Source organism: Puma concolor, chromosome C1 (genome assembly GCF_028749965.1).
Source record: "Puma concolor isolate L17-30 chromosome C1, mPumCon1.1.hap2, whole genome shotgun sequence".
In the NCBI taxonomy this organism is placed as follows: Eukaryota; Metazoa; Chordata; class Mammalia; order Carnivora; family Felidae; genus Puma; species Puma concolor.
In genome coordinates this window covers 152201292-152226412 of record NC_141674.1, presented here as the reverse complement: position 1 = coordinate 152226412, position 25121 = coordinate 152201292, and the positions used below count along the sequence as shown (strand labels likewise).

The 25121-nt window shown below is 37.1% G+C and overlaps 1 protein-coding gene across 7 annotated transcripts in view; it reads right to left on the bottom strand.

Moving 5' to 3' along the window:
• SLC4A10 (solute carrier family 4 member 10) overlaps window positions 1-25121 on the bottom strand; it is a 300561-nt gene that overhangs the window by 65390 nt on the left and 210050 nt on the right. For all 7 annotated transcript variants that reach the window (XM_025912673.2, XM_025912675.2, XM_086718748.1 and 4 more), the window contains 5 exons: window positions 19939-20085; window positions 11353-11453; window positions 8109-8283; window positions 7439-7572; window positions 6800-7045 (listed from right to left, as the gene is read on the bottom strand). In XM_025912673.2, coding sequence (XP_025768458.1) covers window positions 6800-7045; window positions 7439-7572; window positions 8109-8283; window positions 11353-11453; window positions 19939-20085 — 803 coding nt within the window. The remainder of the gene's footprint in view (window positions 1-6799; window positions 7046-7438; window positions 7573-8108; window positions 8284-11352; window positions 11454-19938; window positions 20086-25121) is intronic.

Sequence of the window (25121 nt, the reverse complement as noted above, 5' to 3'; positions counted from 1 at the left end):
TGGAATGTTGAACCAGCCTTGCATACTTGAAATAAATCCCACTTGGTTGTGGTGTGTAATTTTTTAAACATTGTTGGAGTTGATTTGCTAGTATTTTATTGAGGATTTTTGCATATTTGGTCATAAGAGCTATTGGTCTGTAGTTTCCTTTTCTTATATCTCTGTCTGGTGTTGATATTAGGGTAAACTAGCCGTATAGAATGAGTTAGGGAATATTCTCATGATTTCTATTGTAGAAAATTGGTATAATAGTTTCTTTAAATGTTTGGTAGAATTCAACGAGCCTGGTGCTTTCTTTTTTGGAAGGTTATTAATTATTGATTCAATTTCCTTAATAGATACAGGCCTATTTAGATTATCTATTTCTTGTGTGAGTTTTGGCAGATTTTCTCTTTCAAGGAATTGGTCCATTTTATCTAGATTATCAAATTTGTGGGCATACAGATGTTCATGGTATTACTTTATATTCTTTTTAGTTCCCATGGCATCTTTAGTGATGTCCCTGCTTTCATTTCTGATATTAGCAATTTGTATACTCTTTTTTTTTTTTTTCTTAGTTACCCTGATGAGAGGCTTATCAATTTTATTGATCTTTTCAAAGAACAAGACTTTGGTCCTCTGATTTTTTTTCTCTGTTGATTTCCTTTTTAAAAAAATTTTTTTAATGTTTATTTTATTTTTTTAATATGAAATTTATTGTCAAATTGGTTTCCTTACAACACCCAGTGTGATTTCCCATTTTTAATTTCATTGCTTTCTGCTTTTTTATTATTTCTTTTCTTTTGCTAATTTTTAAATTAATTTGCTTTTCTTTTTCTAGTTTTCTAAGGTTGAAGCTTAATTTCTTTTTTAATCTATGCATTCAATGCTATAAATTTCCATCTAAGCACTGCTTTTATTGCATCCCACAAATTTTTATAAGCTGTGTTTTCATTTTAATTTAGTTCAAAATGATTACTTTTAATCTTACCAGTACAGTTCCTTACACTGATTAACAAGTCAGTACTTTTACCAATGAAAATCTATTTCCGATATTCAGCAAAGCCTTAGTGTTGATTGAAATGTGACTCACAGGCTTGTGATAACCTTTTCTGGTGTTTAGGCTCTCTGCTTTAATGTTAGCTGACTACTCCTGGAGTTTGGACTCCTGACTAAAATACCAGCTACCTATGGCTGTAAGTTAACCTACATACACATATTACCACAGTGTCTGTGCTGAGATATTTTAATATAAATTGAAACATCATTATATTCCACTTTAAATATTTCAGAATATACCCTTAAATCTAGGTCAGTTCAGGAAGTGAAGAGAAATGAGGTCAGTACTTCAAAGACTGTAAGCCTTCTGAGAATGGTCATCATATCTCAACAAAGTGAAATGATGAATTGTGGCCATGCAATGCATCTTAGAGAAGAAACCACCAATTTTTGCTTATCACTCTCCCTCTAATCTTGGATGCTTATGTAAATTTCTGCCCCTTCATAGCTATTTAGCAACAAAGCATGAAAGATAATTCTATATAATGTCTGTAAATCTATAGTTACAGAGAAGGAAAATAGTAGCTAAAGGTGCATCTGAGAAGTAACATTATTGCAAGACAGTTAAGAAAGGTTTACTCATATCTACCAACCCCCTTGGCCTCTAGAGATAGAAAGATGAAGAGATTCTAATCTTGTACACATAGGCTCATAATCCATTAGGAACAATGAGGATAACACAGGCAAATAATAAAGTTATATTGGATATTATTGCTAGTGGAGATAAGACTTTATCATTGAAATAAGAATTTAATTCAGAGCAAAAGGGAAAGCAAAGATATCAAGGGTTTGGATTAAAAATCAAGAATGAGATGGGTTGCCAGAAGTGTATTTATTGAATAATCATTTATTGAGTGCCTACTATTATATTTATTAGATTCTAAAATGTCAGATAATCTACTTGCTTAATGTCAGTTGTAAGGCGCATTTCCAGAAATGTAAAGATATGAACATGCTCATTTTATGCACGTGCCAAGCACTTTGCTAGGACAATGGGCTCAAAGGGGTGTCTAATAGTCATGGACGTAGCATTACAGAGATTAACCTGGTGGAGCTACACATACATTACACAAATAAATACATAGAATATAATTACAAATTTATTTTGCAAGAAATCTGGATAAATTTTTCAAGTGTATATGTAGTAAAAATCTGATTTAAAAAGTGGAAACACAGGGGTTTCTCTAAATCTGAGTTTTATTCTTTATTTTTTGATGAGTGAGTACTATAAGGTCATTGAGCTATGAGAACTACCCTTTCATCTTCTTTTCCCCTGAATCTCAGAGCAACTTTTGAATCTCTGCTATAGTTTGCAATCCTGCCTCTCATTTCTTCCAGATGACTTCTACACCATATTGGCACCTTGTCTAACTCTTCAGTCAGAACTAGTTTTATGGATCCAGATTTGTACATATGTAAGTACATTAAGACTCTCTTAACATCTCAAGTTTATTCAAAACTTCCTGTTGAAATTTTTAAGAGTCAGGTTAAAGATACTGTAAAAGAGTACACTTGCCTTTACTTGCCAAACAAGCTTGGCCAGGTGACGTCAATTATTTTACAACACATTCAGTTAATCAATATGTATTAAGTATCACTTACTATAGTTACAGTATTATGCTGAGACTGGAGGGATACAATTATTACATGTTTTCTATCTTAAAAGAGGCTCAACTCTAGTTGAGGACATGAGAAAAATAATACCCTTCTATGAGTATAAGGTCGGTCAATAAATAACATTTATCCAGAACAGCCCTGGGTTATGTGGAGGGCTGAGAGTTGGATAAAAACAACAAAGATAGGAAAAAAACAAAAAACAAAACCAAACAAACAAAAAAAAAAAACCTTTCAAGAACCTAATAGTAAAATCAGTCCTCCTAATGGCTTGGTAATTGTTGATATTATTTAACTCTAGTCTGCTAGTATATTGAAAACTAGAGTAACAGACCCTGGTCTCTGCTTTGACCCAACCAACTGCAAAGAATTCATATCACCCCAATCTTTCTTTAGCTAGCCATCTTTGAAAGCTTTAGATTATTACTATATATTGAAGGAATATTTCATGTTACATAGCAGAATGCTTTATTCTATTTTTGCTGTTTCTTAAAATCAAAGCAACCTAGAAAAAGTTATTCCCACAAACTCATTACTTATTGCTAACTTGACATATTCAGCTTGATCATCTGGTATAATGTATATATTCTTGAAACTAAATTGATTATCTTGACACTTGCTCTTGGCACAATGAAAAGAAACTTATAGCTTCAAATATAAGGTCTACATATTACCACATTATAAGGTTAGGATGCCAAAGGAACTAGGAAAGTCTTTAAAAAATCAAAGACATTTTGTTATTTCACTGGTAAAATTATGGGTTTAGGAAAATCTGAACACAGGAGGCCCAAGTATAAAGAATATCTGAAACGCACATCCTAAATATGATGCCTTTTTCAATATCTTACACCTAAACCAACTATGTGAAAGCATGGGCATATTAATTTTGCAAAGATTGCAATCTCAGATATGCTGCATCCTAGCTATGACATTTTTTGAAAAATTTTTCTTATAAAAACTGTGAAAGCATGAGGCCGGCAAACATCAGGAGAAAATTTTAGGTGACCATGAGCATGATGACACTTACAGACTGATTAGTGTGAAAAGGTCATGGTGGCAAGAACAAGAAAAACCACAAGTATCATATGGAGCTCACGAAACAGAAAATGCTTTGGGCACAAGCATGATATTACACTGTGCATTAGCCATTATTGTTAGCAATACTTTTCTTTACCTTTTTTAAATGCACATGACCGAAAGTACGCTAATAAATATATTCATCATACGCATAGCGAAATATTTGTTTTGCTTCTCCAAGACCAGGTAATAGCAATACCTGATCAGATTCATGCACACACTGTGAGTGGTACTGAGAGCCAGGGAATCATGGCGTGAACATCAAAGTGAAGATGGTTCAGTAAAGATGTCTGGTCAGCACATTTCCCAGGGAGACTACCAGTCTCCAACCATTTCACCTCACCACCCAGCAGGATGAACCCATCTTTCCATCTCTGCTGCCTTCCTTATTACGGCTGAGAAGGGCACATGGGCAATGGAAAACAGTGATTAGCACACATTTCTGCTCAGCCTTCACATAATTAGGTTTTAGATGTGTACACTGTGATAAAGCGTCACTTGAACCTAAACTCGTGGGGATCCTTTTTTAGAAAAGCGGAGATGGAAACATTAAGAAAGTCAGGACCCATGCAACTCTCCTCCTGATTGCCATGAAAAGCAGGAATCATGGGCAAACAAAGCTATTTTTGCTTTCAAATTATCCTCTGAGCATTTGTCTTACTGAACCCCACAATTTGTCTTGATCTCATCACTTTTGGGGAGGTTGAAATCCCATGTTTACCCACTCCCTTACCATCATCTCTAATCTCTCTCTTTCCTCTGCCTCTCTGTCTTCATTTTCAAACACACATAGCTCTTTTCTGTCACAAATTACCATTCTCAGGATCTCGCTGCCCTCTCCAGCAGTCACTGTTTTTCACTTTCTTTGACCAAATCGGCCTCTGCATACTTTCTCCCTTTCTTTACCGCCTACTCTCATCTTCATTTTTTGCAAACTAGCTTGTAGTCCTGCCCCCCTCCCCACCCAGTGCTGTTTCTTACGTTAACAATGATCTCTCTCCCTCGTCCTGTTTGATCTCTACACCACTGTCCTCTAAAGACTTCTTGACCCAGCTTTGTCCCATGCCTTTTACAACCTGACACCATCCATGTTTGTTTGTTTTTTGTTTCTTTTTCTGATTCTTCTTACTTTTTACCTATTGCTTGCATGCTCCCATTCTTCTATCTTCAAGCTATGACCATTATCCAGGGCACAGTCTTTGCTTCTCTGATCTTTTTCCTTTTTACACCTGGAGATTTTCAATGGTATTCCTCAGTGTGAGGTACTTTGATGCTGCCACTGAAGGTTCGGGAACAAATGGAAGGGTGGGTGGACAATCTGGCGCCTCCCCACCACTGCACATGGAATAGTTCTGCTTTTACCTGTTTTACTTGGGCCATATTTTGTCTTTAGGAGAGCTTATTTGTATTCATCAGTGTACTGATGTAATTTGAAAATTACATCAAAACCATAAAACCTGGATCCAGCTTCTTGTTTTACCACTATCTATTTGACTTTCAACAAATATTTCAAAGCATCCATGCATTTCTTACGTCCAGACCTGCACCATTCCTTCCATCTGGACTACTCTCCTGCCCCCTTCCTCAGCACTTTCCTAACTCCTACTGGTATTTTGGTCTTCTTCTTCGTCTTCTTTTTTTTTTTTTTTTTTCCTAAGTAGGCTCCACATCCAGCATGGATCCCAATGCGGGGCTTGAGCTCATGACTCTGAGATCCAGACTTGAGCTGAGATCAAGAGTTGGACCCTTAACTGACTGAGCCACCCAGGCACCCTGATGTTCTGGTCTTCTATGTTACTTCCTCCAAGAGTCTTCCATGAACCCCAAATCTGGGTTGGGTATTCTTCTAATGTGGTACCATTGCATTCTGCACCAATCTCTTAACACAGCACTTCTTTCATTGTGTTGCCTGTTTGTCTGTATCCCCTATTAAACTGGAAGTTCACTGAGGTCAGAATATATTATTCATGTCTATAGCATAGCGCTTGGCATGTAATAAGTGTGAAAATCCAGGCAGAGATAATTATACATCCCTAGTACCTAGCATAGTGCCTGGCATGTAATAGGTTTGAAGATTCAAACAGATAACATACATCCCAGCAAGGAGATCCAAATTGGGTGACACTGTTCTCTAAAGAGAAACAAAAGGGCACGTGTCCATGTTATCCTTCATTCTGATCAAACTATTCTTCCCATTTGCCTGCTTCCTGAGTGTCCCTGACACCTCCTTCATCTGCTTCTGGATCCTGTTCACAACACCCTTGCTATTTGCTTTTATTGGGAAAGTTACTTTATGTTTCCACTCTGATTTTTCTTATCTGAGACAGAGGTAGAAAGACCAGGAAAAATTTGAAGTACTAAAAATCATTCTATTTTCAACACTGTATCATTACATCATTCTTAACAAAATCAGAACATGATACTATTTTGGCCTAATTTCAACAATTCTGATGTATGTCAATGGTAAATAAAGATAATAAATCTTCAAAGGATTTGGGGCCATATCTAAGCAGTTTATAAGAAGACCATTGGTGATTGATGGAGAGGTTATAACGGCCTTGTAAAGAACATATTGGTTCAAATATTTGCTGTACAAAAATGTACATACAAATGCAACAAAAAAAATCCTAAAATTAAATCAAAGAAAGGAATAATGTAATGTTTGTGTACTCCACAAACACAGTCGTAGAGAAATTCCAAACTCCTGGCATACTAAAACTGGAAAGTACAATAGGTACAGTCCCATCTTTAATCCTGAACTGTTAACATCACCTTCAACTGGCAAAGCCTGAGCACCTCCACCATTAATATCGTGCATTCTAAAAAGCAAAATCACATTTCAATTCGGTGAGTTTTGCTTTTGTTTTTATAATGAGAACTCAAGAATCAGATGAGTAGCTGATGAGGTGGCTTTTAAAATCCTGTTCCCCTCTGAGAGTCTGATCAGGGATTTAGATCCTGAATCAATGTAAGACACTTGATCTGCAATGGAAGTTCATCCTATTTTTTTTAAACAATAGCAATTTGTAAAAAGACAAGCCCTATGGCCACTAGGGGAAACGTTACTTACGAGTATTGGGTCAGCAGTTCCAAATCATTATGCATGTTGATTGGATATGCTTCACTGAGTTCAAACAACTTCTCTAGGGCCTCATAGATGAAGATGATGCAAATAAGAGAGGCGAAAGCTTCTTCGGTGAACCGGGTGATGTAGCAGACGAGGGAGCTTGCGTCGGTCGCCACAAGTATGATACAAAGGGTTGCCGTCCAAAGTCCAATACTAGCTCTTAAAGACAGGTATGACAGCCCATATTCTCTAGGAGGAGGAAAGAACAGCGGAAATAAGGTCATTTAACAGCTCGCCACCATTTTAAATAGATGGGAATAAGTCTAATTCAGGAAGTGAAAGTAAATAACCTTCACATCCCATGATTTTCTAAACTCAAAACGTTTGTCAAAAGGGGACATCTAAGAGGACAAAACTAAAAGAGGTTTCTCATGCTTAGAATAGAATATCATTTTTTATAAATTTTACATAGCAAATCGCACACATATTCTACTTTTCCTTTATTTCCATGGAGAGACACAAATGGCAAACTGAATCAAATCCATTACGTCCACCTCTCCCAGCAGACCCCAAACATGATGTTGGGAGAAGTATAAACACGGTGGAAAAAGGGAGGAAGGGCCAAAAGTATTTAACACTTACTTGCAAAATTTAAACAAAATCTTTTCAAACACCAAAACTGGTCCTGTACTGCCCAATATGGTAAGAGGCTGTCCACCAAAGAGGGAATAGGCTATCCCAGTCATAGATGCTCCAAAGAGAGATTCGATTGCACTCTGTGTAGAGATATAAATAATTCCATTACCTAAGCTACACAGGCAACCATTATACCTAAGAAGTACATGTTAAATACTCTTTTTCATTTGCTATGAAAAACCTAGTGACCTTGGGCAGGATGTGGAGTAAGGGAATAAGAAAAGGGACAAGCAGTCAGGAGAATATGAATGGTACTGAATGGGGATGTGTTCTCTCCACATTCCTCATCTTGCTTTTCTTTGGACTATTAAAAGTTTACATGTATTCGCGGTCAGTGTCAGGACAGAAGCGTGGGCTGTGTAAGTGGGAAATGGATTCCTCATGTCCATCTCTCTCTCCTTGTGAGACTGGGAGCCAAAGCCAGACAAGGACTGGGGTTGGGGCGGGGTCAGGGATGAGAGCAGAACCTTGTGTAAGACTAAGAATTAACAGTTCTGAGACATTCCACTTCCAGATTACCAGTTATAAAGGAATCCAAAACTAAATGTTGACTTATCTAACTATCATTCCTAAAACTGATTAGGTTTTAAAATTCCAGGGAAAGCATAATACATACTATACGACCTTCCGTTGCTTCTCCCAGCAGTCCTCCAAACGTGATGACTGGAGACATACACGCGCAGTAGAGAAATAGAAAAGATGCTAAGCACTGCAGGCTGAAAGCATCTCTGAAGTCACTCCAGAAGTATGGAGCTTTTCTTTTGATATCTAAAATAAGTCCCCCAAAAATCCTAAGACGGGGGGAGGAGGGAAACACAAGAGTGAAATCCAAATATAAAAACACACACCCACAAAGCAAAATCCTCATTTCCTTTTTGCCAGGTCACAGTATACGTTTTCCATCAGCGGAGATGAGACCCATTTTAACCTGCTACATTGTATTAGCATGATCTACAGAGATGGCTTTGTACCACTGTGTCTCTTCAATTCCTAACTAAATATTATGCCAGCAACCAGAAAACCCCGTGTTCTCTCAAACAAGGTGCAGAGCTGTCCTTCAATCAAAATTCAAATAATGAGATTTAAGGATCACTCTAATCTCCGTGCCATTTCTATATCAATCTACCCCTCCTAAACTCAGGCCTACTACCCTCAGCCGTTGGCAGTATTTTCTAATTGTTTACATTTCATTTAGCATAGCAGAAAGTGAAGTTTGGGAGGATAAGGTGGCTTTTGCGTTCTGCAATGGTGAACATTACCCTAGAGAGAAGAAGTAGCGTTTAACCATGGCTCCAGTTACCTACTTTCTCTGCCAAAATATTCCTCACCACGTATTGTTTCAAGCAGGCATCTAAATGGCCTTATGGATGACAGTAATACCTAGTAAAGACAGATAGATTCCATAGTTGTTTTCATTTTTAGGAAATTAAGAAGGGGACCTTATAATAACCAACCCAGACAAATGTAATTTTGATCCATTATTGTCTAAACTTATCCCAACATCTATCATTCACAAGACAATAATGGCCTTACTTAGTATAAATTCACTTATTCTAAATATATCCCAAAACCACACCAAAACACTTGAAAGAGGATTTGGGGGGTGGAGGGGAGAAGAATAGCAGTAAATTGTGAAATGCTCCCTAAAATGTGAGGTCTAAAATATTTTTAATCTACTAGGAATGAGAATATTAATGAACAGGTATTCTCATTCTTTGAATATTTAATAATAACATATGGATTTAACACTTGGCTACTGAAAGCTCTTTGTGCTCCATGGAATAAAGATGTCATATTAAAATGAATAAGACTATGATTAAGTTCCTACACAAAGGTTAAAAAAAACCATTATGTTCCAATCTACTGCCAGTATGCTAGATATATTTGGATTATGCAAAGATATTAAATTTTTATTTATTTTCTGGATAGAAATGTTCACAGACAATCTAAGAACTGCCTCAAAAATTATTGTTCTCTTGAGACGCTAATTCTGGTTTGCCTTGAAAAAAGTGTATCTTCAGAATAACTGAAAATTTTGACTCTTACTTGTAATCACCCTGACCTGACTGACATAGACACAATAGTAACCGGTTAGTAACTATCTCACTATTACATAAGTGAGAGACTCCTTATGTTTTCCTGGTGATTGCTTCCATCAGAAGGATGTGGACTAGGAGAAAGTGAGAAGGATGAAATTCTAATTGAAAAACAGGACATTTAAACTCAAAGAAGCTTACAGAGAACCCATGAAACTCATACACACAAAGATCATCTTAGAGTCCCCTTTGTGCGTTTGATAAACATGTGCATATTTTTTTATTTGGGGAGGATCATTTCTGAGTGATCTGTTAACTTATCAAAGTCACAATTCAAAATAGATTTAATCCAGTATTTATTTATTCATTTATCATTTACATCCCACCTAATCCCCAAAATATTTTGAGGTGGTTATGAACTATTACTTAGTAGTTAATATTTGTAGGTTTGATAGCACTTTCTGGTAGACCACTGTTTTCTAATTAATTACTTATTAGGGCATAAAATAGTGTCAATAGCTATGATATTACTGTGTAATAAACGTGCTTTTAGCAGCAAAAATCTAAATCCGGAAGTGGGAGGTCATTGCAGAGAACAGTGCAAGAGCAGCCCAGATGTACACCAGCAACTCTCGGAGAGCAGATGAGTAATGGATACTTCAAGTCATGTCAGCAACAGAATCTGTGGAAGAACTCTGGAGAAGCGAAGATACCGGATATTGGTGACCTGGGAGGATTTAGGAAGCAGTAAGGAAAAGTGAACTTTGAAAAAAATCTAAGCTATGTGGCATGTTACACCTGAGAGAGAGAGAGAGAGAGAGAGAGAGAGAGAGAGAGAGAAACCACCCAAAATAAAAAGACAGCATTTGAAAATATGAAAGCAAACAGAAGGAGTAACCACGCTTCCAGTAAAGGGAGAAGGAAAAAATTGTTTGAATCATCTCAAATTATGTATGGAGGCTGAGGAAGACATTAAAGGACCTTTCCTCAGAGACAAAACATAGATAAAGGGAAAGAACAGAGGAGAATTAAAATGCATAGAGTTGTCAGAAACTCGAAAGTCAGCTTAAAGGACACAGCGCAAGCATTCCAGGAAATGGCCTTGAGAGGAAGGGGGTACCAATCCTGCAAAGCCTTTGCCCTTGCCTTCAATTATAATGGAGGCTGTGTGCACATATTCCCTGAAGACAGACCCTCCCAAGGTTTTCTGATTTTCTGCTCACACATTGCTTGGAGAGAGACAAGCTGTCAAAAAATGATAAAGAACCATTTTGAGAAATAAATTGAAGCTTTCATCTCTTCAAAGATGTGTGATTAGAAAAAATAAATCATATGGCTCTTTCAAATTACAACCATAAAAATAAAAAATACTATTATATACATCCTACTTGCATGTAATGAGATAGGTTCTATAAGACTGAGTTCTTGGTATTTATTTTTATTTCCATCTGAACTTGAAGCTTTCAACAGGCCCTTTTAGAAGGGGCCACTGACAGTTTTCTTATTCATTCTACGAATCTGTGAACACATTTTATGCACAGCAAAATGAAAGACTAGGTAAGAAAAAATGGAATGATGTATTCATTGTGCTGGTTTAATAGTAACAAAAATGATTAGTAAATACTGGGAAATCAAATTTATTGGCATTACATAGGTGTTCACGGAATAGATATTCAAATAAATAAATACATACATACTCAAATAGGTATTTATTAACAGGTATTCAAAGTATAAAAAAAATTACATCTCTAAACAGCAATTCCTGACACAAAGGACAGTATATCATTTGGTCTTTGAAGTCCCATACAAGTACTTTTCACTGACCTTCCAGTTCGCTGGAGTTCAGGTCCACTGTGTCCTCCGTGGGGCTCTGCTTCCCCATGAGCAGCTGTTCCATTTGGTACAGCAGGAATCTTCCTCTTCTCCTGCAGGAAGTTTTTTGTTTTTGTTTTTTAATTTCAGGTGCTAGTTGTAAATAACAAAAACAATTTTTTTCCCTTGAGGCAATATGCAGAGTGGCCAAGAACCCAGGCTCTGCTACTTATTTGCTACATGAACTCTAATTAAAGTTATCTAATCTCCTAATGCTTCAGTTCCCTCCTCCATTCACGAGTGGTAGTAACAATACCTATCAGCGTGGTTGAGAAAATTAAATGAAGTGATGGACATTTACTCAGTCTTTCGATTAATCTTTATTGGTGCCTTGTGTGCCATTCATTGTTACGGATGTTAGAAATGCACAGGTGAGTGAGAAAAGGCATTCTATTAGTGGAGACAAGCAAGTCTCTAATGTCAGGTAGACATTCAGCTAGGAAGACAATGAAGGAAAGAAAGGGGACGAAGAGAGACCAGGGTTGGCTAGGTTGGAATGAGGAGGCACTAGTTACGGTGGTGTTGTATGCCTGGCATAGTTCAACTGTTCAATCAACTTAAACTATTATCGCTAGCTATTTTTAAGGGTGGTTCCCTGTTATTCTGGCAGATATCTTCCTACCTAAGGAATGATTTACAACATGGTTCTTTCTGACTCACGGAGATCCCAGACTCTTACAAATGGAAACTTCCATTCAGTCATTGACAAATTAACTGAGGCTTATGGAAGTGCTGTCTTATCACAAGCCTGTTCCACCCACTTTTGTCGGTGACAGAGATTTTTAAAAATCATAAAATCCTCCCTATTGGTTATCCTAGAGGATGCCAATGTGTTCAAAAGGGCTGAAAAGTATCATAAAATTTTTTTAAGTGGTGCAGTTAAAATATTTACTTCACTGCCATTCCAAAATAGTCTAAGCATGTGAATTAGCAAATGATCTTATGTACAATGGGACATTTAGGTAAAGTGGCACAGGTTTAAAACATGAGAAAAATAGGTTTTGAAATGCACAAAATAGAGAAAAGTTCATTGCTTGATATTTTTACAACTTCCCAGGTATATGAATAGGTACAATGAACAAAAATTCAAAGATTAAAGAGAGGATGTCTGTCAGCTGATGGAGGAACTGCCTTTACACATAAATAGCTATTATATACAGTAAAGGGCTTTAAGGGTGGCCTTGGTACCCTAAATACCCAACAGTCACCCAGGGAAATACTTCTTAGCTTCCATAAATCTCAGAAAGCAAGTGATATTATTTGGTCTCGTGGGTAATTATCCCTTACTGGCTATGTCTCATTGTCTTACAATGGAAAAAGCTATACATTGATAAGGCAAATGATAAACCATGAAATATATTAGCCATTCTAAAGTACCTGTTTCATCAAGGAGTGTTCATCTTATAGTAAGGGGGAAAGGTGTGTGAAAAGAGATGTATGAACAGTACCGATGAATATTCTGAGGAAAATATAGGAAATATTTTTTGTTCAGAAACACAGGTATTTTGGTTTTTTAAAACAAATTAAAGAGTGTATATATATATTTGACTACTCAACTTATGCAATCTACTAATTCAACCAACCAATACTTATTGAAAGCCAATTTGTGTCAGGTACTCAACCCCACCACTAAGACACCAGTGGACAAATCAGGCCTGTGGAACTCACCTTCTAATGGGGAACCCAAACAATAAACAAATAAACACATAAGTAAATTAATTCTACAATGTGTTAGATTAAAACCTATGTAAAAATGAAAATTAAGAGCAGAGTTAAGAGGGGGATCTGAGGTATGGGGTGGGTGGGTAGGGAGGAAGGAGTGGCAATTATAAACAAAGCGGTCAGGTAGGATCAGTGAGAAAGTGTCATTTGAGAAAAGCCTAAGGGAGCTGAGAGAATAAGCCATGAGAATAACTGGGGGATATCCAGACAGAAAGAACAGCAAGTGAGACAGTGTCAAGGCAGGGATATGGCTGTAGGGTTTAAAGAACAAAGAACAAAGAAGCCGACATTCTTGGAAAAGAGTTCACAAGGAAGAAAGTCATAGGAGTTTACTTTGAAGAAATAAAGGGAAGCCAGATTGTATAGATTTAGTAGACCATTGTACGTATTTGGCTTTTATTCTCAGTGAATTGAGAAAATGTTGTAGGGTTTTGAGGAAAGGAGTAGCATGGTCTCACTTGGAGTCACTCTGGCTGCTGTGCTGATAACAGATGTTGGGGGCCAAGGACAGAAACAAGGAGAGTGATTAAAAACAAAACTATTTCAATAATCTAGGAGGGAAAAAAATGATGGTAGCTTGAACTAGGATGGCAGCAGTAGCAACAATGAGAAATGGTGTAATTCTGGATAAATATTAAAGGAAAATCCAAGAGTATTTCCTGGAAGAATGGAAATCTAAGAATAAATTTAAAAAATGAGTGTTTTTGGCTTGACCAACTATAAGTATGGAGTTAAGACGTACCAATAGAGGCAGGTGCAAATGCAACAGACTTTGAGAAAAGATCGGAGTTTCTTGTATACTTCAGGAAGTATTATATTGCCTTTTCTAATATAAATGCAAAGATGAATACAGATATAGAAATGAAACAATCTACAATTCAGTTCAAACTTTGCATATGTCAGGTTTTAGATATCTATAAGACATCCAAGGGGAGACATTGGCATGTGGATAAATAACTCTCAAGTTCAAGGTAAATAGTAAATTTGGGAAAGGATTTAAAGCTATAACATTGGATGATATTACCAAGAGAATGAGTGTAGGTAGAAAAGAAAAGATGAGCAAAGACTGAGCCCTGTATCAGCTCAACATAAAGAAATCAGGGGAAAAAAGAAGAAACCAGCATAGGAGATTGAGGAGTGACCAGTGAGCTAAGAGAAAAACCAAGAGTGTGGTGTCTTGGGAACCAAGCAAAGAGAGTACAGGGAAAGGGGAGTCATCAACTCTGTCAAATGCTGTTGACTGGCAGGCAAATAGAATGCAGACTAAGAACTATGGGATTGAACAGTGTAGAGATCCTCGGTGACCTTCATGTACGTAGTTTTAGTGAAGTGATGGGGCAAAAGTCTTATTGGAGAAGAGGAATTGGAGGCAGGTAGTTCAGAGAACCCTTGTGCCATTTGGTTGCAGAGGGGAAAATAAGGAATGGATGAGTAGCTGATGGTGATAGCAGTATTGAGAGGTTTTTTTTTTAAAGATTTGCAAATTAGTAAGGTTTTATGCTAACAATAATGACATAATAGAGAACAAAAGAATTGATGATATAGGAAAGAAAGAGAATTGGTGTAATGTCTTTGAGTAGGTTTGAACAGATGGGATCTAATGCAAAGGTAGAATGCTGACTTTGGATAATTCAATAATAATATATAGGAAAGCAGAGTATGTGGGAGTAGATGCCTGCAGGCAGGTAGATGTGGTGGTGGGAGTCTATGGAAGTTCCCTTTAAGTTATTTCACATTTCTCAGAGAAGTAGGAAGCAAATCTGAAAGTGAGGGTCAGAAGGATGTGCTGAAGATGTGAGGAGAGAAAACAGGTGTGAAATAGTCATCTAGAGAAACTTATTGGACCAGGGGAGATAGGATGATGAACCGGCAACATTAAGGGCCCACTTGAGGTATGTGGTCATGAACTAACGAGATTAGTCAGTGTAGCTGTTTTCCTTCAGCTACATCCAACTGCATCAATGCAGGTACAGATTTAAGAGTTGGATTCACACAGGGTTGTGGTTTTAACAAGCAAGTAATTGGCGTGAGAGAAAAGCAAAGAAGTTTATGGTATACACAAGGGAGTGATTATAAGGACCCACACAAAGTTCTAATTTTCAGGGTTATCCCTTGAAGTGGACAAGTTCTTCTTCTCTTAACTGAGAGAAAAAGGTATTAAAAATTCTGTGACTTATACATTTCAAAAGAACATAAAAACCACGGAAATTATCCCATGGAGGAAAACAGTATTTAAATAGTATGAAGTCAGAGTGCTTAATATCTTTTAATTTATCTTACTCTGTCAGAGTGCTTAATATCTTTTAATTTATCTTGCTCCATTTAGTGAAAGAAAACATAGCTCATAGCATCTATTATTCAATTACAACATGCATTTAAAAAATACTAATGTTATAAAGAAGCATAGCAGAACCCAAGTGCCTTGATTCTTAATTCGATGTTCTTTCTACTATTGCCTCTTAATATTCTGAGTCCAGTAATTAATCCTGATTTTAAAGAGTCTCATAAAAACAATTTTAAAAATACAGAGCTCCCAGTCCTCCACTTGCCTCAAAAATATCATTTCTCAAAGGCAAGATGTTTTCAAAAATGCTTGACTTCAGTCTTAATGTTCAAAAAACTAAATGGTATTAACAAGTGACTTTTGAAGTCTCACTCATTTTCAAATGTATTAATATTTTCACAGAATTTTTCCCAAATAAAATCGATTAAAGAGTTTCTTTCTTACCACTTCAGGAAGCATTGTATTGTCTTTTTCTAATATCATAAGTGCAAATATGTTTACAAGTACAAAAAATAAGTCAATCTATAACCCCAAAAATTACACTTTCAGCAACTTCTTTTATTTTAGTAGATCAACTGAAACAATGTGGCTGCAGGTACAGAATCACAAAATTGTAATTGTTGAGAAAAGGAAATCAAATAATCTTTAATAATTATGAAATGACTTCAGAAATAAGACATCAGTGTGTATTTCTTAAATCGATAGGGAGATTGAGATTTTTTTCCCACCTCTGTCTAACCAGGAGAACATTCTATGTCCGGGTCTTAGTCAACTAGAGCAGTAAGGTCAGGCAAGTTGGACTCCACAGGGACAAAAGCCCTAGGGAAGGCTGAGTAGATGACATCTGTGGGGGCTGCAGGGGGCATATTCAGTAGGAAGAGACGTGGCAATATGAGTGGCCTTAACAAACATTTGGCTACAAATCTCAACAAAGTCAGGCCTGTAATTTAAAAATGACCCCAAATAATAGCAAAATAATAGTCTTTATTTTTACCTCTCTGGATTATATAATAAGTGAAATGCACACTGGAGTTTTAATTTTTACAATTTTTATATCATACATCCACACAAAGGTAACATGAACATAAGAATTCTAATTTAAAAATTCTGGGGTGCCTGGGTGGCTCAGTCGGTTAAGCATCTGACTTCAGCTCAGGTCATGATCTCGCAGTTTGTGAGTTCAAGCCCCACATTGGGCTCTTTGCTGACAGCTCAGAGCCTGGAGCCTGCTTCAGATTGTGTGTGTGTGTGTGTGTGTGTGTGTGTGTGTCTGCCCCTCCCCCACTTGCACTCTGTCTCTAAGATAAATAAACATTTAAAAAAAAAGTTAAAAAATAATTCTTCCCAATCAGAAATAAGATTAGCAGTAAGGGGGAATTTTCTATTTGATATGATTAAGCCATGCCTTTAAATTTCCTTTTTTTTTTGTAATGCTTTCATTGCTTTATTTTTAAAAATACTGATCCACCTGGAACTTGTAAATGTTCCAATTTAATGCAAGACAACATTAAATAAATCTTGACATTAAGTAAAGAGTACATACTTATCAAAAAGAATATTATTTTTTTACTTTTTTTTAAGTTTTTATTTTAATCATCTGGTGCCCATCTTCACAAGGGCCCTCCTTAATCCCCATCAACTATTTCAGCCATTCTTCCACCCACCACCCCTCTGGTAACCATCAGGTTGTTCTCTATAGTTAAGAGTCTGTTTCTTTGTCTGTCTCACTTTCTTTTTTTTTTCTTTGCTCATTTGTTTTGTTTCTTAAATTTCACATGAGTGAAATCATATGGTATTTGTCTTTCTCTGACTGACATATTTTGCTTAGCATTATACTTTCTAGCTTGTTCCATGCTGTTGTAAATGGCAAGATTTCGTTCTTTTCTATGGCTGAGTAATAGACCATTTTATATTCACCTCTTCTTTATCCATTCATCTATCGATGGACACTCGGGCTGCCTCCATAATTTGACTATTGTAAATAATGCTACTATAAACATAGAAGTGCATGTATCACTTTGAATTAGTGTTTTTGTATTCTCTGGGTAAATAGCTAGTGGAGTGACTACTGGATCATAGAATAGCTCTATGTTTAACTTTTCAAGGAACCTCGATACTGTTTTCCACAGTGCCGCACCAGTTAGCATTCCCACCAACAATGCAAGAGGTTCATTTTTCTCTACATCCTTGCCAACATCTGTTGTCTCTTGTTTTTAATTTTAGCTATTCTGACAGGTATGAGGTGATACCTCATCATAGTTTGACTGGCATTTTCCCGATGGTGAGTGATATTAAAAATCTTTTCATATGCCTATTGGCCATCCGAATGTCTTCTCTGGAGAAATGTCTGTTCCTGCCTTCTGCCCATTTTTAATTGGATTATTTGTTTTGGGGTATTGAGTTTTATAAGTTATTTATATAATTTTGATACTGACCCTTCATCAGATATCAAAAAGAACTTGAAAGCATTAAAGAGCTTTGAAATGTCATTAAAGTTTAATTTCTAGAAATACAGCAGAATAAACATTCCTACTTAATAGACTTCAAAAAGTCTGAACTGTGAAATGTTCAGTGTGGCAAGGTGGATTGACTAGGCAGAAAACAAGATCATGTGACTTTATTTTTCAACAGGGTGATAAATGATGTCACCTAGGAAAAATATAAATTATTGAAAGCCTTACTGTATACATTTTTATCTAGTTTCCACTTGGTACATTATAAAATGGCAAGAACAGGCAGTAAGAAAATCCAGACACATAGCAAAATTCGATCTTTAATTCTTTGATCAGGTTTCCCTCACCAAGCTCCATACACAAAAGGAGGAGAGAGGAGGAAAATGCCAATGACCCCAGAGAAGCCATGGTGATGGGAGTGTTGTGTCTGGGCTGGAGGCTGAATTTTCTTTCCTTTTTAAAAAAAAAAAAAAAGTTTATTTATTTTGAGAGAGAGAGAGAGAGAGAGAGTGGGATGAAGGCAGAGAGAGAGGGAGAGAATCCCAAGCAGTCTCTGCACTGTCAGCACAGAGCCCAATGCAGGGCTTGATCTAAGGAACTGTGAGATCATGACCTGAGATGAAATCAAGAGTCAGATGGTTAACCGACTGAGCCACCCAGGCAGCCCAGGCTGAATTTTCTTAATATTCACCAATTTCGGGGCGCCTGGGTGGCGCAGTCGGTTAAGCGTCCGACTTCAGCCAGGTCACGATCTCGCGGTCCGTGAGTTCGAGCCCCGCGTCAGGCTCTGGGCTGGTGGCTCGGAGCCTGGAGCCTGTTTCTGATTCTGTGTCTCCCTCTCTCTCTGCCCCTCCCCCATTCATGCTCTGTCTCTCTCTGTCCCCAAAATAAATAAAAACGTTGAAAAAAAAAAATTTTAAAAAAAAAAATATTCACCAATTTCAAAGTAATATATCAAAATATGGAAAGATAGCAATGGGCTTTTCTCAGGCCATATTTTACATGTTTATTAAAATTTTAATTTTCCTCCAGTATAATATGTTTTAAGGTGGGTTTAAAATCTTTCCAGGCATATGGGACCATTTGATTTGGTAGTATATCATCAATATATCAGATTTCTCAGTGAAGTGTGTTGGATAGCATTAAGACTCTGTAACTTCATATCCCTACCTTCTTAGGTGCTATATAGGTTCTGGTACCAATTCCAATGTGTTCCCCATTGAACCAGGGGGTTCTCCACACCAACAAGCAATGCTACAGATACTAGCTCGGTATCCTACAATCCAGCTCAACTCTGACACTATTTAATGAGACACAGCATCAGATTCCATTATTAAGGGTTTACACCTGCAAGATTGCCCCCGTCTCACCCCAAGTTGCCACCTGAGTTTCTGACTGAGTGGCTATAAATCAAAGATTCCCATGACCCTCTCCTCGGGTTCAATTAATTTGCTAGAGCAGCTCACAGAACTCAGGGAAACATTTTGCATACAGATCACTGGCTTATGATGAAAGGATATAACTTTCAGGAACACAGCCAGGTAGAAAAGATGCACAGGGCAAGGTATGGAGAAAGGGTGAGGAGCTTCCTTGCCCTCTCCAGACATGCTTCTCTCCCCAGTCTCCACATGTTCACCAACCTGGAAGCTCTCTGCTCCCTGTCCTTTTGGGGTTTCATGGAGGCTTCATTACATAGGCATGATTGATGAAAACATTGGCAATTGGTGACTGAATGCAATCTCCAGCCCCTTCCACTTCCTGGAGGTGGGAGGGTGGGACTGAAAGTTCTAACCCTCTAATCACACAGTTGGTTCCAGTGGCCAGCAGCCCATCCTGTGGTGAGTTCCAAAAGTCACCTCATTAACATCTTGCTCCCCACTTAGGAAATTTGAAGGGGTTTAGGAGCTCCATGCCACAAAAGGGAATGAACACCAAATATATATATATATTATTAAAAATCACAATAACACACAATTTAAATCATTTTGAATCTTTTCAATGAGTTATACTTTTTTAGTACATGTATTTAAAAGACAAAAAAATGATGGGATTTTTAAGAGTATTTTCAAATATACATACCTGGGAAGGAACATTTTTGGGAGGCTCTATACGAATGCTTGGATCCCATTCGCCAGGAGGAAGAACAGTAACCTGATCTAGAAATTCATCGATTCCTGATACCAAGTCATTGCGATCTTTAGCTTTGTAAGCAACATCATGAAATACCTACAGGAGGAAAAGATAAAAATAATAAATAAAGATAAAAAGTAATCATAAAATCTTAATGTGTTCAGTGTTTTCATTTCCCAGTTATCTTACATGTGATTATAACAATTTGAAGAACTAGGCAGCTCTAACTAAAAAAAGTTTTTAAACTATTATAATTTATTCTACGAACGCACACAGATATAGATTTTTCTTAGAGTGCTAGAATGAATGTTGAAATTTCTGAAACAAAAGTAAGAAAAAGAGAAAGGAGTATGAAAGGAATCTCATTCAGTTAGAATTAAGGATTCAAGCTTGGCAAAGGTTATTTTTGTGTGGCAAAATCAAACTTTCAGAAAGAAGCCCTTGCTTAAAAACAGAGATAAGATTTACAGAATATATTGAAAATTTTAGCAATACTTATACCCTGAAACATAAATTAAACTAATTTAAAAGGTTATTTTGTTTTAATTTTTAAATAATAATAAAGTTATAAATGAGTGTTTTCTGAATATATATCACATCATCTATACAGTATAACAAGCATATTTCCATTCACAATGAGTTACATTTACACACACGCACACGCGCACGCTGTGGTAGTCATTTATGCTATTGACAGACATCACAGTTCTTCTCGACATAGGGTAAGATGTCATTCCTTGCCTTCTTTGATAGTGGGATTAGGTGTACCCCATTTAGGTGCACATATGTCAATTTCAAATGGAAGTTATGACAATCTGCATGTAATTTAACGCATTGTCTTTTGTCTGCCGTAGTGACTGAGAAAAAGCAGGGTGAGGGGGAGCTTCTATGGGCCTGGGTACCTGAGCGACGATAATCTGCAGAACCCCTCTGCTAACTTAGGACAGACACAGGCCATGATAGAAATAAATGCTCACTGTTTTAAACCACTGAGATTGTAGGTGGTTATTCCTGCAGCATAACACAGAGACAAATGGTATATTTAACATAACAAATGAAGAAAGTAAAAATAAAGATACATGGGATAATTTAGTCTATATTAAACATAATATGAATATTTCTGATACTTTTTGTATTTCATATAATATGAAATGGAGCAGACATTTGAGGCTTGGGGTTACTAAATTATTCTTATGCTGAGTTACATATTACACTGACCACCTTTTCTAAAATTTCCAGGGAAATTGTGTTTTCAAATATTCTACTTTTAGAACATTTGTTTTAGTTTCTGGTTTGATACTCAATCTAAACTGCTGAAGAAGAGATTATGATTATTTTCAAAGGCTTTTGCTTTACTTTCCAACCAAGAACTTTTCACAGATGATCATTGGTATGATAAACATATAGTCTTGTTTTAGGATAATTTGAAGACACCAAAAACATATTAATGGTTTAGTTGTATTTTGGGAAAGATATTTTTTCTAAATATTGACAACACTGATTTCCTACCATAAGCCACTGAGTTTATAGCTCAGAATATCTCTCCTCTTCTACAGAGTTTTATATGATCATGAGACCCAATCTAAACATTTAAGAGTTGCAAATGTTCTTAATCCCAACAAGAGTTTAACTACTTTACTGTTTCCCTGTTAGTAGCAACTCTCTTGAAATCTTTCTTGATTTGACCTCTTAATTAAAAAAATTGTTTCGGGGCGCCTGGGTGGCTCAATCGGTTGGGCCTCCGACTTCGGTTCAGGTCATGATCTCACGGTTTGTGGGTTCAAGCCCCGCATTGGGCTCTGTGCTGACAGCTTGGAGCCTCGACCCTGCTTTGGATTCTGTGTCTCCCTCTCTCTCTGCCCTTCCCCCACTCACAGTCTGTCTCTCTCTCCTTCAAAAATAAATAAACATTGGGGTGCCTGGGTGGCTCAGTGGGCTGAGCCTCCAACTTCGGCTCAGGTCATGATCTCGCGGTTGACAAGTTTGAGCCCCACCTGGGGCCTGCCATGGATTCTGTGTCTCCCCCTCTCTCTCTGCCCCTCCCCCACTCATGCTCTGTCTCCCTTTGTCCCAAAAATAAATATAAACATTAAAAAAAATAAATATTTAAAAAAATTTTTAATTGCTTCAAAGGATCACATGATCTTATACCTGCTTTAGATATATGAATGTCCAAATTCATTCAGGGCAGCTGATTTCCTATTGTCTTCAAACTCCTCAGATACCACAATTTGTTTGATTTTAAATTAAAAACATTCTTTACTATTGATTTCCTATCACCAATTTCCCCAATAGCTTTATTTTAAAGGGCTCTTCTCCCTTCTCTTTGTTTAGCTAACCTAACATTCTGATTTCAACATACATTTGACTTTTAAGAGAAGCCTTCCCTGATCCCCTCTCAAACAAGATTAGACATCCTGTTAATACGTTCCTAACACCTTGTCCTTTTTCTTGATAGCTTTCACTGTAATTATAATTATTGTATTGTTAATTATATAATTAGTTGTTTAATGCTTATTTTTCCTGCTAACACATGAGCTCTGAACATTCATTTAATATTTATCAAACTATTTATATGCTAAGGATACATCAGTGAATAAAACCAACAAAAATCCATCCCCTCATGGAGCTTACATTCTAGTGGGAGGGTAGGAGTGTATATATTTTGTTGGAGGGTGGAAAGTCCAATACAGAAAAATGAGGTAGGAAAAGAGAATAAGGGTATGGGGGGTGCTATAATTTTAAATAGGGTGATTAAGGAAGACCTCAGTGAGACATTTCAGCAAAAACCAAGGTATTGGAAGCAAGAGCTCTCCAGGCAGAGGGTATATCCAGTGCAAAGATTCTCGGGTGAAAGCATGCATGTCATATTTGAGAAGTAGCTAGGTGGCCAAATGCTGGGAAGGAATGAGCTAGAGGGAGAGCAGCAGGAAAGGTCAAAAGGGCAGAAAGTCATCCTGGGAGTTTTTAGATCTTCATGAGAATTTTCACTTTTACTCTGAATGAGATAAGAAGCTATTAGAGGGCCTTGAGCAGAAGCCTAGCTCCTGCTGTTGTCTCGAGAACAGAAGGAAGTAGGCAAGGGCAGAGAGAGCAGTAGGAGTTCTATTGCGATGGTAGAATAATAATGGTGGCATGGGCCAGGTGATGAGGGTAAGAACCAGGTGATAGCAGTTCAGAAAGTCAGAAGTAGTAAGATTCTGCACATAATGTGAAAGTAGAGGCAGGCAGATTTACAGATAGATCAGACTTGAGTGTGAAAGAGGAGTCAAGGATGACTTCAGGGTGTTCCATGAGGCCAGTGCCCAAAGCTTTCATTTCTACCACTTTATCTCCAATATGTAGTAGGCAATAAATATATATTCTTCACAATAATAACATGAAATATTTACAATTATTGTCATTCCCAGTTTGAAGATGAGGCAACTGAGGCAGAGAGAGTGGAAGTTAACTTGCTCAAGACCACACAATGAGGAAGTACCCTTTCCTTCTTTCTTCTTTCCTTTTTTCCTCCCCCCGCCCACCTCTCTTCCTCTCTTTGTTTCTTTCTCTTCTTTTAAAATATAGGAGAGTCTGGGGCGCCTGGGTGGCGCAGTCGGTTAAGCGTCCGACTTCAGCCAGGTCACGATCTCGCGGTCCGTGAGTTCGAGCCCCGCGTCAGGCTCTGGGCTGATGGCTCGGAGCCTGGAGCCTGTTTCCGATTCTGTGTCTCCCTCTCTCTCTGCCCCTCCCCCGTTCATGCTCTGTCTCTCTCTGTCCCAAAAATAAATAAACGTTGAAAAAAAAATTTTTTTTTAAAAAATAAATAAAATATAGGAGAGTCTAGACCATCTTTATAAGGAGATAGAAATGATAGAGTAGGGAAGGAGAAACTGATAATGTAGGAACCATAATTAAGGAGCAAGTTTCAATGCAGTGGAAGGGAAGAAGGAAGGATACAGAAAAGGAAGCTGAAAAAAAGCAGCAGTGAATTAGGAAGAAACCTCAATAAATGTGTTTGTTTCATTCAAGCCTGCTTTTAATATTTTTGGACCTTCATTCTTCTATGTTTTTCTTAGAATAAGTTTATCAAGCTCCTTGATAAATCCTGTTGGAATTTTGATTGGAATTGCATTGATTTCTCTCTCACCACCACTGCTTGCCCAAATTGTTGCAATGCCTCTCAAGTGGTTTCTCTGCTTTTTCCCTTGCTCCTCCACAAGATAAATCATGTCATTTCTTTTCTCAAAGTCTTTCATTTGCTTCCCAACTCCAAGTCCCTACAGAGACTGGCCTGTTGCCTCTTTGACCTCATTGCCTACTGCACTCTCCCTTTCTCTCTCCTGCCCAGCCATGTTGTCCTCTTTGCTGTTCCTCAGATATTCCTGGCAAGCTCCTGTCTCAAAGCATTTTCCCTCATTTATTCTTTTGTTTGGAAAGTATTCCCTCAGATATCTGAATAGCTTGCTCCTTCTCTTTTAGGTTCCTGATTTTAACTTGCAACTGTCTCCATTCCATTCCTATCTTCCTTCCCTGCTTTGACGGTTTCCTCCAAAGCACTTATCACCACATATCATACATTTTACTTTTATGTATTAGTCTATCTTTTCACTAGACTATTAGCTCAATGAAAGAAAAGGCTTTTGTCTCTTTTGTTCACTCATATATCCCCATCAACTGCAAAAGTGCCTGATAAATAGTTCACATTCAATAAATATTTATTGAACGAATTAATAAAGAACAAAGTGAAGAAGGAATTCGACCTAATAGAGACCAAGACTCATTATAGTAAGAATACTATAATTAAAATAGTGATGGCGCAGAGATGGATGGGGGTTTTTTTGAAAAGCACTTATTACCCACCATTGAGTACATGATGGACTAACCAATAAATGGTACTAAGCCAAGTGATTATATAAAAATGAAATTGGATCTTTACCCATCTCCCATGCAAAAAGCAATTCTAGGTATATTAAAAACTTGTATATGAGAGATAAACTAAAAAACTCATTGTACATAAAAGAATGTATTTAAGCAATAGTTCTTATTTCAAAATTTAGTTTCAAAACAAAGCACACAATTAATTTTAGTTGTTATTCATGAAAAAAAAAAGGAAAGAACAGGTATTCAACAATGTCAAATGCCAATAGGAG